General features: G+C 36.7%; 1 protein-coding gene across 5 annotated transcripts; it reads right to left on the bottom strand.

The window, feature by feature from the left end:
* Positions 1-5,923: 5,923 nt before the first annotated feature.
* LOC149844314 (sister chromatid cohesion protein SCC4-like) lies at positions 5,924-13,912 on the bottom strand. 5 transcript variants are annotated; one of them, XM_090002138.1, is made up of 5 exons: positions 13,785-13,912; positions 12,417-12,565; positions 11,628-11,748; positions 11,393-11,509; positions 5,924-6,056 (listed from the first exon to the last, which is right to left on the bottom strand). In XM_090002138.1, the coding sequence occupies exons 1-5, from the start codon at positions 13,875-13,877 to the stop codon at positions 6,042-6,044; spliced, it is 495 nt and encodes a 164-aa protein (XP_089858264.1). In that variant the 5' UTR covers positions 13,878-13,912; the 3' UTR covers positions 5,924-6,041. The 5 variants fall into 5 exon arrangements, 4 of the variants coding, with proteins under 4 accessions (XP_089858264.1, XP_089858263.1, XP_089858262.1 ...); XM_090002137.1 differs by lacking the exon at positions 5,924-6,056 and adding an exon at positions 9,403-9,496 and having other exon boundaries at positions 11,607-11,748; XM_090002136.1 differs by lacking the exon at positions 5,924-6,056 and having other exon boundaries at positions 11,144-11,509.
* Between the last annotated feature and the right edge of the window lie 489 nt (positions 13,913-14,401).

The raw sequence follows: 14,401 nt of genomic DNA on the forward strand, positions 1-14,401 counted from the left end.
TGATTATGTGAACACATGCATATGAATATTATTGTTTCATGCTAATCTATAAATTAGCATATATGATTGTGCATTGAAAAACATGTGAAATGAATGCATAAGTTGTGTCCTTTAAGATTTTGGCATGTAGATGCATGGATGATCAAAAGTGGATCATTGTAGGTCGTGTGCGCCTTGAGCATGTGTTGCTCCTTGTTTAATTGTTTATGCATGACAAAAATCACACATGATATTATTGTTCTTGTAACACCCCAAAATCCAGGACTTGTAACTTTTTATGAAAAGTTTAAAGGTTTTGTAATCATTCGTTTATCAGAGTTTTTAAATAGTAATTCAATTCAGCAGAAAATGGTATGTTAAATAGCAAGTCAATGGGTCATGAGCGCATTACAGCGCAAACTTTATTTCGCAATCAGATTTGAAACTCCGTGCATTTAAGAAACCAAATAGATTTTGAAATGCAATAATTTAAGACTTGTACAAAGAAGGAATTTTCTAGAAAGCCTTTATGCAAAATTATCAAACTGTCCTCAGGAGCAAAATGTCAAGGAAAGAGTCTCATCTTAGCACCATCACATCATCGTGTCATCGCATGTCTCGAAAACATAAACCAGTACCTGCACTCATAAAATGGGTCAGTTTCACAAAAAACTGGTAGGTGCACAAGTGAGATAATGTGAACTGAAATAAGTAATTTTAATAAGAAATACACTATAACTAGCATGATTAGATGATTTACTTCAAGCAAGTGAGCTATCTCTAGCAATGAGCAAGAAATTATATAAATGAATAGGTATCTCTAATATGAGCAATTGAGTTAAGCAACTAAGCAATTATCCCTAATATAAGCAATTGGTTATGCGAGCAAATAAGCTATCAACAAACAAAAAATAAGCACTTCACCCATCATAAGATATAAGCAATTTCACGACAACAGTTATATTTATCACAAGATGTAAACAACTTATAAGACAAACAATTACATTAGTCATAAGATGTGAACAGTTCATAGATTACGAGCTGTAAGCAATTGCAAAACAAGCAATTCTATCAATCACAAGGTACAAGAAGTGCGTAAATTACAAACTGTAAGCAATTGCACAACAAGCAATTATATTAGTCATAAGAGATTTTAGCCAACAAGTGTTGCGAACAGGATAATTATTATTTCGATATTAACTGGCATGCGGGTACATGCAAGACATGAATCGTAAAAATGACTGAGACTAGTTCGAGGGTCTATTATGCCATATATTTTCAATACCCCGAATAGCTAGCTGAGTTCGCTCCTAAGAGGACGGTCGGTGACCGAGGGAGGATTCCCCAAAGTCGTACGTAGACAACAAATGCATCCTACTTCTGCAAAAGTCTATGGGATTTACCACCTAAGATAATTTCTAGTAGTCTTGTCCCCTAACTCCGATGACTGGGGACGCCAAGTCATTTGCCCGAGGGGTGGTTGTTAACAACCTGTGTATCAGAGTTTTGTACTATTTCATCCTCTCTCTTGATGAAGTCAATGGGTTGAATGGGTATATCAGGTGTTACTTTAACTGAAGACATATTCTATATGTTCTGGTCTTTCGATCCACTCGAGCATCTTGCCTGTGAAGGCGAAAATATCACCATTAGGTGATTTCAAACATGTGTCATTATACGTTCGAGGTAAATATAGACTTGTCATCCTACTCATTGCAATACGCAACATACATGTTCAAAAGTACAATCACGATGAGAGGGGTCAACTTATTGTGAGGGTGAAAATATCACAATTATATGATTTCAATGACGTGTCATTGCACGTTCGAGGTAACATAGATCTCTCATCCTACTCATCGCAGTACACAACGTACATATTCAAAAGTACAACCACGATGAGAGGGATCAACTTATTGTGAGGGTGAAAACATCACCATTATGTGATTTCAATCACGTGTCATTGCATGTTCGAGGTAAACATGGACCTCTCATTTACTCATCGTAGTACACAACGTACATGTTCAAAAGTACAACCACAATGAGAGGGGTCTGGACTTCTCAAAAGAAATCCTCACAGTACATGGTGTAAACATTCGAGCTTAAATTTGACCTATTTTTGTCCTTTAGACAGACACGAGCCTCTTACATGTATAGGCGAACATCAACATTACATGGTTATAATAATGTGTCAATGCACGTATCGAGGTGACCACAGACCTCTCACCTTACTCATCGTAGTCCAAACATATCGTACATGCTAAAAGTATGACTACGAAGAGAGGGGTATGGGTTTTCTCCAAAAGAAACCCAACAACAAAGTTTTGCAAAATAAATGGTACAACAAGTATCTAGCTTGACAAGGTCCTATCTTTTAATCATTTGAAATAACATTGCAGGATACAGGATCGCCACAGATCTTTCATCCAATATTTCGTAGCATCAGCATATTGCGCATGTCTTGCGATATCAGTAATGGTACAGGTTTCTCAATAGAAACCGTGCCCAGGCCCTTAAACGGGGTTATCCGAGTTATGTCAGAAACACAAACAGAAGTAGCAAAAACATTACTTCCAAATACGTCGATTTGGAAGACTTGGATGTTATTTCTAAAAAGGGACTCTCAAACTTTATTTTGCAAAACTGTATATTTGGAAAGTTGGACTCACGAATAAAATCATTTTATTAAGAATTTTAGCGATCACACGCAAACCCACATCTTTTGCAAATGAGCATAATTAGAATATGCTGAATCACACATTTTATTTTGAACATGATTTATCTTCTAAACCGTGAGTACAACACTGTGCAACTCGAACGAGGCAAGATCACTACGGATCTCTCATTCATTTATCACAGTATTTGTATGCTACACATACCTCGCAATACTGGTCTCGATAAACAAGGATAAGGGTTTTTCAAAAGAACCACCCTAAAACACAAGTTTGTGCCCCTCATCAGGGCCATCTAAATTGTATCAGATACACAAACAGAAGTGGTAAAGCATATCTCTCAAATACTTCGATTCGAAAGACTGGGTTGCAATCGTGCAACAGCGACTGTCAAAACCTGCTTAACAAGACCACACATTTGGAAACATAGATTCGCTTTAGGAATTCTTTTTTTTTTAAATTAGAAATGCATAAGTGTGACTCGTGTCATTTTTAAACAAACGAGCGAAATAGGTTATGCTCCAGACTATACTTAAGCAAGGGGTAGTCAGCAAGAAAAAACAAGACCGTGCACAATGCATTGCAACAACAGGATGCAAGAAATACTTAAAGTGCGAAGACGCGCATTAGACGCAGGAGTGCGTAACCTTGGTCAACTAGATGTATAAGGAATTGAAAACGTAAGCAAGGCTCGAGGTACGAAACCATACCTCAACTTAAATAACTGCGTAAAACAATGCATGAGGTATAAAACCGTGCCTCAGCTAAACAAATTCGTAAGCAGGTAAATGCAAAAAAGCAAATAGCATGTGCACTAAAGCGCGACAGTGAAAGTAATTGGCAAAAAGCAATGCTTGATCCATAAAACTGTGTATCTGTAAACACCCCAAATTTTCCTCATTCATTTTCAAACACCCCCTTTCAACAGATGCCAATCCCCTTAGGTCAGTCTACCCCTAAGTCCATCCTAATTTAGGTGTCAGTTTACCCCCTTTTGTCAATAAAATTATCATTTTACCCCTAGGTTACCTTAGACCCTTGCCAGTTAAGCCCAGTCAAGCTCATTTTAAGTTCAAAGTTGTGAGAATGTCTGTCATTTCTAGCTCCTCTAAGCTCGTGATGAGCGAATCCTGTTCATTTCTGACCATTTCAGCTAAAATTAATCCATTTCCTGAGAAATGAGCTCAATTCTAGCTCAAATTCTAGTCAATTGTCTCTGAGTCAGTCGATTACAGTCAACCTTATTTTTATGAGTCTAACTTGAGCTCATCAGAAGTTCAAATGATCAAGTTTCAATTCAAATCCATTTCTCACAGTCTTGGAGTCCATTTTAGTTCACTTCGGTTTATTTCAGCTGAAATTGAGCTAAGTACAGTCAGTCTAGCCAATGTATGAGATTCAGATTTAGTTTATCTCAGTATAACCGGCTTTCTTTCAGCTCAAACCCAGTATATTCTGGTCATTCACTTCATTTCAGTGTTCACTTCTCACCATTTTTCTGAGAATGATGTCATTTCTCAATCATCTAGTCTAGGAGCTTAGTTGAGTCAGTGTCTTTTTAATTTCTCTGAGTTTAGAAACCCTAGAATCCAGTTCAACTCAATTTAAACCAATTCGAACACTATTTTTCAGTGTCACTCCTTACCCTGCAGAAATCATTTCTCAGAATATTTTATCCAAAACATCAATTTTATCATTTTTCAAGCTAGTACAAGTATCAATCTGGGCTCAAATCAATTTCTTTTCTAAAATTTTAGCTATATTCGAAATCCAATTCAGATTTGAATCGGATCTGATATCAGACCTGATATCCAATTATCAATTTTCGTCCTCAAACAGGAATTTTCAATTCTTCATCTCTGTCAAGGGTCTAAGACTTTAAATCTCTCATCTAGGGTTTGCATTTCGCATGTCATTGCATGTCATTTCATATCATTTCATGTTATTGTATCGCATTTCATGTCACTGCATGTCATTTTCGAGATCTAACATACTTGTTTTCAAAATATCAAATCTAAACTCAATTTTAAAACCTTTCTTTCAAAATCAATTTCAAAAATCTGGGTTTTAAATTAATATTGTCCATTTGGCCAACCCTTAGGTCTTTGTATTCCTTTATTTCAAAGTTTTTTTCCTTAGAAAAACAATCTAGATTCATTTTAAACTTGATTCTTAAATCAATTTCTAATTTTCTCAATTTTCTTCAAGTAGGGCCCACCCTGCAGGGAGCGCCAAACATTAAATTTTCCATCTTTATTCAATTTTATTTTATTTCATGTTTTACTTATCTTAAAAATATTTTTTTTTTATAGATATAAGTGTTTTAAAAGCTTTTTGAAAATCTTTTTTTTAACCCCTTTATTTTCACCCTTTCAAAATCGTTTTTAAAAACCAAATGGACCCCACATTAGGTGGAACCATATTTGAAGGTATTTAAGTTAGTTTATGTTTAGTTAGTATTTTAATCAAGTTGAAGTTTGAAAAGTCAAAATCTAATTCATTTAAAAACTTCATTTTCATTTTAGCATTTTAGCTTTGTTTTTAAACTTTTATTTAGGGTTTTAAAAAACCAAATGTAGGCCCACATAAGTGGCATCACATTTGAGAATTTTCAGAATTTATTTAAGAGTCAATTAGGTCTAATTAGTTAGAGTCCTTTAGGTTGAAACTCTCCAAGAGAAATCCACCCCCCCCCCCTCCCCTTGGCTTATCTCTTAATTAATTTAAAAAGTTCCGGTTAGATCGGAACTCTCTAAACCTAAGTCTTGAAAATCTATAAAAAGGGACCCATACGGGGTCGACCCTCATGTTCTCTCATTGCTGTCTCTCTCCTAAACTTCCTCCCGCAGCTTCCTCCATTGAAGACCCAAGGTGAGCTTCTTCCCTCTCTTGTTTATTTATCAACCTAAAATGAAACAGCTGAAGAACATTAAAATCTTGTAGCATCATAATATGCTTATAGACTAGAAAATCAGGGGCACAAACATACCAGAAATTACATTTAGCCCTGATTGAAGACGTCTTGTGCACTCTTTAAATAACCCCTTTGGGCGACAACAAGGTCAACCAATGCATAAACAGCACTTCTTGGCAGCCATTCTCCGTTCAGAGGAGCAGGTCCACGTGCTAGCTTCTTTCTCCATGCATTTTTTAGATTTCCAGCACATGATTGTTCAAGATATCCCCTTCCAGTGGAACATGACTTAAAACTTTTTAATTGATCTTGCAGCTGAATTGGTCTCTGACATAATAATGCCCTTTGCTGATGATGCAGATCATGCCGAGAGAGGCTTTTGTTTATATTATTGAGCTCGACAATCAGTCCAATTTTCTGCACATGCTGCATGTACTTTCAGAGTAGCATCCAGTTTTTCAACATGTTGAGCAGCATTCTTATAGTCGCATATCCTAAGGAGATAAAATGTATGAATCAACTGACTGTAAAGATACAGGCCACAACAATGTTGAAAACCAGAAAACTCATCAAAACTAGACTGTTAGTGTTCCATGAAATCATCTTAAAACATGATACTGAACCAATCATGAAAAAGGAAGACGGCCCAAGAATAACAATAAAAACCCCAGGCCTCATTACTCCTCACTAAAATGTCAGGATTCACCTTTGATTGAATGTTACCACCAAGGTTGTTAAATGCGATAAGGCGAAGTGAGGCGTTGAGCCTGTTATGAAGCGAGGCGTAAGCCTTACGCCTCGAGGCGTTGAAGCGTAAGCTTCATAATTAAAATAATAAAATATATAATATTAATAAAATAATGAAGATTTTAAATAAAAACTACTAATAAACGATAATATAAAATAAATACTACTTTCCTATAATTAACTCGTATTATTCATTTTCTTATATGCATGCACATGTAAACCACAATTAAGTTAGACTCATAGTGCAAGATAAAACAAGTTATATCTACAATCATGAAATCATACTGAATACATGTGGGGCCATCTCCAAATCGACCTGTTCTAGAAATACCTTCTATGCTCAAAATTTTTGTTTTAATAATAGAGTTCAAATGCACAATTAATATAAAATAAGTTCATTCTTAAACTATTGTACAAAACTAACATTCACGTAATCACAAATGAATAAATAAAATTAAAAATATCTCTTCAAATGTTTAACAAAATGTAAACAAGATACCTCTTCAAGTCAAATAACATCAAATATTTAACAAGTCATAAGTCTTAAATGTCTCCTTAAAGGCAAATAACATAAAGTCGAATATTTTCAACGTCATAAGTCTTAAATAATATTAAATATTTAACAAGTCATAAGCCTTAAACAATATCAAATATAACAAAATTGTCTCCACTAGAACTAGATAGCTCATCTTCATTTGAATCATCCATATAAGGAATAGTTTCTTCTTCATCTGCAATTTCTTCATTATCCGCACTCTCATTTTCTGAATCTTCTACTTATTTTCTTTTACCGTTATTCCAAAATATTGACAAAATTAATATTTAAAATTCAAAAAAGTATAAGATTTATAAAATACAAGACATACCTTTATTAGCATGCATCTTGTTTGAAGATGGATCTTTTTTACTTTTCTTAGTTGAGCTTAGTGAAGTCTCAAAAAGGAGTAACATCTATATCATCCAAATTAAAAGTTGGATCCAACCAAGAATCTTCTAATGCATCTTGTGGCAAAACTAGATCTTCTTTTTCTATGATCCACTCATCATCAGAATCAATATTTTCAAGACACAAATGATCATCAACTATCTTCCTTCTTATATCTCTTTCTTTCAACTTCATATTGCACATGATAAACACCAAAGCATTGAGTTTTTCTTGTTCAAGGCGATTTCGCCTTTTTGTATGTACCTCTAAATTAAAATTTTATATAATTACAAATCTGCAATATATTATGCAACAATAAATAATCAATAATATTAAAATATCTTTATTTACCAAAGAAAAAGTGCTCCAATTACGCTCACATCCTGATGCACTACATGTGAGATTCAACACTCGCATTGCAAAGTTTTTCAATTCTTTTGTTTCATCACCAAATGTATTACACCAATAAGCTGAGAAAATAAAATAAAAAAGAATGTTAGTAAGAAAAAAATTAGATCAATTGGAATTGAAATTAAGACAATATAAAGAAAAAATACATACCTGGATTTTTTCTCTTTCTTGTGCCAATTGCCTCTGGTCTACCAAATAAACCAATTGCATTTTCATATGTATCAAGCTGAATCAAAATCTCACAACGTTCTTCTATATTGGGCTCTATCTTTTCTAAACATTCCATAAACCCAGTTTTACTTTTTTTATCTTTTACACAATCATTATCATAATGAAAGTATGGGTTTAGAAAATACGTTGCAGAATGTAAGAAGTGATGCATTCGATTATCCCACCTCTTGTCAATAATATCCCAAATTTCTATATAGATGCTCTTATCATTGCCTACATTATGAGCTATTTCTTCTTTTGCCTTTCTCATATCATTAAACAAAAATCCCATAACTGGTTTATCATCTGAATCAACCCTTCTCAATACTTTCACCAAAGGCAATGTGACTTTGATGATATAAACAATTGTTTTCCAAAATTGTCTATCATCAGTGACAATGTGTGTTACTTCTTTACCTTTAGATTTTTGATATAATACTCACTATCTTGAAATTCTGGAGATAAGAACATATTCTTTAATGCCTTTTTGTTTACACCAATACTTTGAAGAGTAAGATAAGAAGTTGCAAAACGAGTAATAGCTGGCCGTAAGAGCTCTTTACCATTTATATATTTTCTCATCAAATTTAAAAGTCATGCATGTCCATATATAAATGTAGTTACAAACTTTGCATTTTCCAATACTCGTTTATGCAAATGTATATTGCCAATGTCTTCAAGTATCAAATCTATACAATGCGTTGCACAAAATGTCCAAAAAATATGTTAAAAACCTTCAATATCTTTTAACTTCAAACCTGCAGCCTTGTAATTTGCTGCATTATTTGTAACTACTTGTACTACATTGTGTTCTTCGACTTCTTTAACTACTTCACTAAATAACTTTACCAAATTATCAGTTGTCTTTCTTATTTCACTAATATCACAACACTTCAAAAAGACTATATCTGAAGAATTGTTCATAAGAAAATTAATCAAATTTTTACTTTTATCATCCGTCCAATCATCTGCCATTATAGTACAACCAGATCTTGCTCATGTCTTTTTGTAGTCCTCCAACATAATCTGAGTTTTATCACTTCATCTTTTAAAATCCAAGTTCTCATCTCATGATAACTTAGTGGTTTAAATCCTCGATCGTAATTAGCAATAGCTTCACACATGGATTCAAAATATCGACTATTGCACAAATTAATTATAATGCATTTGCAAAAAAGAATCGCCCAATAGCATAACATATTTTTTTTTCTTTTTCCAATGCATTATTTATTGTTGTCTGACGAGCTTCTAAACTCACAAATTGATCCATAGGGCCTCTTGTTTGTGAACTTCCAACTCTACTAGTAGTTGGAGAAGTAAGTTCACCACTCATCAGTCCTTAAGTAAAGCTTTCTTTCATACCACTTTGTAATATTTTTTTTTATTGTTTTTATTCTTTTTTCTTTTGCAAGTATTTTGCAAAAAATTGTGTCACCTCATTTGGTGCACGATCACATGGTTTAGCACCCTTTTGAGTTTCAACTAGATACTCTTTTATTCTTGCTACACCACCTTTATAAACTACCTTACAATACTTACATACCAAATTTCCTCTTTTTTCCTTATCATTCAAATCTTCTTCAAAACAATGCTTCCAAGTTGGATCTGTCCTTGTCATTTTGTTTGAAGATAAACAACCACCTGTACAAAATTAGATTTTTTTAAAACAATACAATCCATAATCAAGAAAACATATATTTAAAAACATCTCTATCATCCAATCCAAATAGTACTCATGCATGATAATAAAAAAATAATTTACAAAATCACGCTCAATACGAAACTATTCTTAAGTTTCTAACATATCTTAGCCCTAGATGAGACAGATTTGATCAAGAACTAAATTCAGAACTAAACACAGAATTCTCTATCCTTTCCCTTCGTGCAAAACCAATTGTTGTTTGGATGAATGAAAACCTTGTAAATTCTCTTTGTACCAAGAGAAAATTTTCATATCATAGTCTTGTTAAGAGCCTTGTAATACTTATAGATACTCATATTCTTGCCCCTCACAATCTTGTTTGTGTGATTTTAGGTGAACTTTTCATATGAAAAATTAGTCTGAAATGCTAAGTATAATATATATATATATATATCAACACTCCCCAAAGGGTGGAAGGGATGGAGTCTTGAGCTTCAACATCCTTTTCAAGTTCCTACTTTCTTGTCTTCGTATTATTTTTTGAGACATTAGATAGCGTGCTTATTACAGAAATATTTGAGAAGTCCTCCCTCCCTGGCAGACCCAGAGCCACCACGATGGTGGCTCCGGTGCACAGACCTGAGAACAGGAGGGTCGAGGGAGACGAAGAAGAGAGAAGAAGACAACGAGGAGGGGTGCTCAGCACCTCCCTCCTAGCAAATCCAGAGCCACCCACGATGGTGCCTCTGGTCCACTGCCAACAAACAGAAAAGGAAAGAGTGGCAGAAAGTTGGCGACCTCCTGTCGACGTCTCCAGTGAGAAAAACAATGAGAGAGATGAGAGTACATGGAAGAGATATACCTGAGAACCACCGGTGTCAAGGTTCAGGCGAGGTGTTGCGTCGAATGAGGAGTGCTGAGAAGGATTTTAGTGAGGTAGTGCCAGCCAAAGACAAAGAGAGCAACTCAGGATGGTCGGAGGGCACAGAGAAGAAGAAGAAGGTCGACGATGCTATCGCCGACGACTTCTGTCGCCAGTCACCAACAAAAGTAGAGAAGGGGAAAGGGAGATCAAGGGTGGTTGGTGACAGCAAGAATACCCAACAAAGGGGCAAGGGGGGTTAGGATGCCTGACGGCAGGGTGTCGACGCTAGCAGAGAGAACACGAGGGGGGGGGGGGGAGAGAGATAAAGAGAAGAAGAGGAAGGGGGACGACGACATTGCCGTCGGCGTCTTCCTGCCACCGACCACGAGTGGTTGCTAAGGTGGATGTCGACGACCACAGAGAGAAGGGAACGATGGGGCCTGTCAGCAAAGGGGTGGCTCATCGAAACTCCGATGAGGGATGCTGCGGGTGAAGGTCGTCGGCACAATCGCCGGCGGCTGCGGAAAAAGGGGAGGAGACATGAGTCGGAGAGACGAAAGAGAGGAGAGAGAGAGAGAGAGTGGCGAGGGTTTTACACCTCACCCCTCTCAGTCTGCATCTTTTAAAGATGCAGGCTCAATTATTCGAGAACCTGGGGCGGGTCCGGGCCTGGATCCAATCTGAGTCTGCCACCGCAGAACGACCTCGGATGCGTGTCTGACACGTGTCTGATACGGTTTTTTTTTTTTGCTTTACATGATGCGTACGCCTTAGAAGCAAAGCGCGCCTCGACGCGAGGCATGCGCTTCACCCATGTGAAGTGTGCGCTTCAAGCGTGCAAACACCTCCCTACAGTGCCTCGGTTCCTTGAGCTTGCGCTTCGCCTCTGAGGCGTACGCTTCAGGTACTGAGGCGTTCGCCTCTAACAACACTGGTTACCACTCATCTTGAAGGTTCCTATTTAACTGCTAAGAATTGACATTTCAGAAACAAAGAAATGAACAACATAGAAGTCAACAAGTGAATATACCCTTTCAGGTGGAATGGATTCCCAAACTTCATCACATTTATCAACAGCTTTTGTGACATCAGTCATATCTTCCCATTGCATCAAGTGAACATGCAGCATTGAAGTTGCAAAAACCATCTGTGTCACATAGTTTAAGAAACTCAGTCATAATGTTGCAATGGTTTGAGATAGCACATAATATTCTAAGAAGTTAACCTTACATGAAACACGATACCATAAGTTCAGTGTAACTGGCCTGAGACGCACAAAGATAACCATACTCCAAAGCTCGTATAGATCCGTGATAATCTCCCTCAATGATCAAAGCATTTGCAAGCTGTAAATTGAAATTGCATGACCATAATATCCCTGATATCCTTTTATAAGAGAAACAAGAGAACAGTGAAGTCATATTTCAATTCAAGAAAAGGAAAGGCAAAGTGAACTTCTATTGCTGCAACAAGATGAATTTAAGGAGTTTGAACAAGCACCCTTGTAGTTGACATCAGCAATTTTTAAGCCAGTTGGACTGAACAATTGACTGAAGTGGTTCAATAGTAAAACCAACATAGATCAGGCCCGATTCTTACCTAGACCAACTTTTGATAGCGAGAGAATTGAGATATTTGTTCATTCAATAAACTATCAAACCATGTAGAAATGGGTAATCATTAGCAAATTTTACTTGTTGATTAGTATATTTACCTATATCTTTTGTAATAAAAAAAACTTTTTCTGCAGAATCTAACAACAATCCAAGAATCTGAAGCTCTTTACACATGCATGCACACTTGCACGCACAGCCACTCTCATGGACAAGTCATTGCAGTCAAAGGTTAAACATTCCTAATGCAAAAAGATGCTTCTAAGTTCTTGATCAACTAGCATTTTATAGAAATGACTGACACGTGTAATCTTCCCAGCTTTAAGTTTCAATAAGCATAACTACTATATAAAAAAAAGCACCACTCGTTCCAAAAGGGAAAAAGAATGAAGCAAAAAAAAGGCAAGTTGGATAAGAGGAATAGGGAATAAAAATGCATACCCATTTTGAGTAGCCGTTAACTCCAAACCTTTGTTCAGAATCTGTTTCTGGGGTGGAATGGCACCGACCAGATGATAGCATTGGCTAAGCAAGCTATATGCTCTGGATTTTAGTTCAAAACATGAGGGGATTTGCTTCAAAAGTAATTGCTGCAAGAGATATGCAAAATATTAGCTGAACTTCGTGTGTAAACAAAAAAGACACTAAACAATCAAGAAATTTAATGAGAAAGCCATCGAGGCACTCAGGAATGGTCTCAAAAGCTTGACAAAGCCCAACAGTCAAAGATCATGTCAAGTTAATTCAACAAATTCAATGAGAACGCCACAGAGCACTCAGGAATGATCTCAACAATTTGTTAAAACCCAACCAAACAAAGATCATGTCAAGTCAATTCTTATTATAAGCAGAAAGTCTGCCCGAACTAATCAAACGTTAGAAATACTAGATACCACCAACACTTTGTATGTTTAAAATGTGTAAACAGACACGGCGGCAATCCGCAATCCAGTTATATATAGCAGCAAAAAGCCTAAAAAAAACTTGATCTACATTAAGTAACTTTTCACCAATTGTCTTTTTTTTTCATGTTCAAATCAAAAGCATTCTTATCTCTTCCTAGTTTGTTGTAAATGCATAAAACCGGGAAATATCTTAGAAACTATACAAAGCTCAAACCACTGGACCACATCATCACTGAAGAAAAGAAAATGTAAGAATGATAGGCCTTCCAAGGAAACGAGGTTCTAAAAGATCTTCTATGATACTTTTGTTGAGCAAAAGAGCAAGGAAATATTCACAAAGAGTCACCGAGGTGGTATCCCATGTGGTAAGTGGGGTCCTGTGTCAAGCTGAAGTCCCAGGATCGAATCCCTCTGCCACATGGATCGGCTGTTGTTCTGGTAGGGGTCAGCCTAACCCCAGCTTCCCTTTCAAAAAAAAATTATTCACAAAGACAATTAATCTGCCTTTTATGCAAAAAATCCGTTACGAAAAGCCGAATTTGAGCCATAAAGTTGATTAAAATTGGGGAAAATCCACCAAACGTTCGCGTCAATGATTTTTATAAAACAAGTGAACGCCTGCATTAGAAATCCTCGAAGAAGTCTAGCACTTTCACTTACCTATGAATTAAATCCATAAAGCACCAATTAGTGAACCGAAAATCCCTACTTACACATCAGCTAAAATTGATCCCATTCCAAACGCAAACGCAACTCAAATTATGCATAACAAAACAAGTAGAAGAACTCAATCCAGCACAAAACTTCCTCCGATGATAGAATATCAAATTCACTCCGTCGAGAAACTAATCGACCGAGTAGAGACGATAGATGTACACAACGGGAAGGCAGAAGACAAACTGACCGAACTCTCGAGGTGAGCTTTGGCATGGTTGACGTGATCCGTGTGGTTCAGCAGAAGGGTGGCGATCCGCAGGCGTGTCTTGACTTCGATCATGGGTAAGAAGGAGACCTGGCTCTGACAGATCGCCTCTAGGCATTTCACGGCCGCTCCGACGTCGCCGCTGCCCTCGTGAACGTCGGCCAACCCCCATAGCGCCTCGGCGACGGCCTCCATCCGGCCGGAACCCCGCCAGAGAATCCCTCACTCGGCGAGAACCGCAGAGACAAAAAGGAGGCGCGAAGGAAATACTCCAGTCATCCCGCGCCTTTTTTTTTCTCGTACAGCGGCACGGAAATATCGGAACTGAAAAGCGCCATCCTATCCCGTTAATTAAATGTATAGGAAATTACCAAAACGACAACCAACTTTGTCTAATGGAAAATCGCATCGAAACGTTTGTATAACGGAAACGTTTGGAAACGTTTTGTTTGCGCGTAGCTTATAATTATAAACCAACAGCAAGTTTTTGAAATTCACAATTTGTTTCAACGTATAGAAAAGGCGATGTCGAACTTTGGAAGAGAATAGAGAAAAAGTAACTAATGAAATTTTAAAGGTTGTTAAGACTTTACTATAAA

Source organism: Nuphar pumila, chromosome 3 (assembly GCF_984573655.1).
Source record: "Nuphar pumila chromosome 3, dmNupPumi1.hap1.1, whole genome shotgun sequence".
Classification (NCBI taxonomy): Eukaryota; Viridiplantae; Streptophyta; class Magnoliopsida; order Nymphaeales; family Nymphaeaceae; genus Nuphar; species Nuphar pumila.

Bases quoted from the DNA above. Each gene is read 5' to 3' on its own strand.
- LOC149844314 (XM_090002135.1), bottom strand. From the start codon at position 13,877: ATGATCGAAGTCAAGACACGCCTGCGGATCGCCACCCTTCTGCTGAAC. The intron at 12,566-13,784 runs GTCAGTTTGTCT...TATCTCTTGCAG, and splicing joins AAGCTCACCTCGAGAGTTCG to CAATTACTTTTGAAGCAAAT. The intron at 11,749-12,416 runs GTATGCATTTTT...CTCTTATAAAAG, and splicing joins TTAACGGCTACTCAAAATGG to GATATCAGGGATATTATGGT.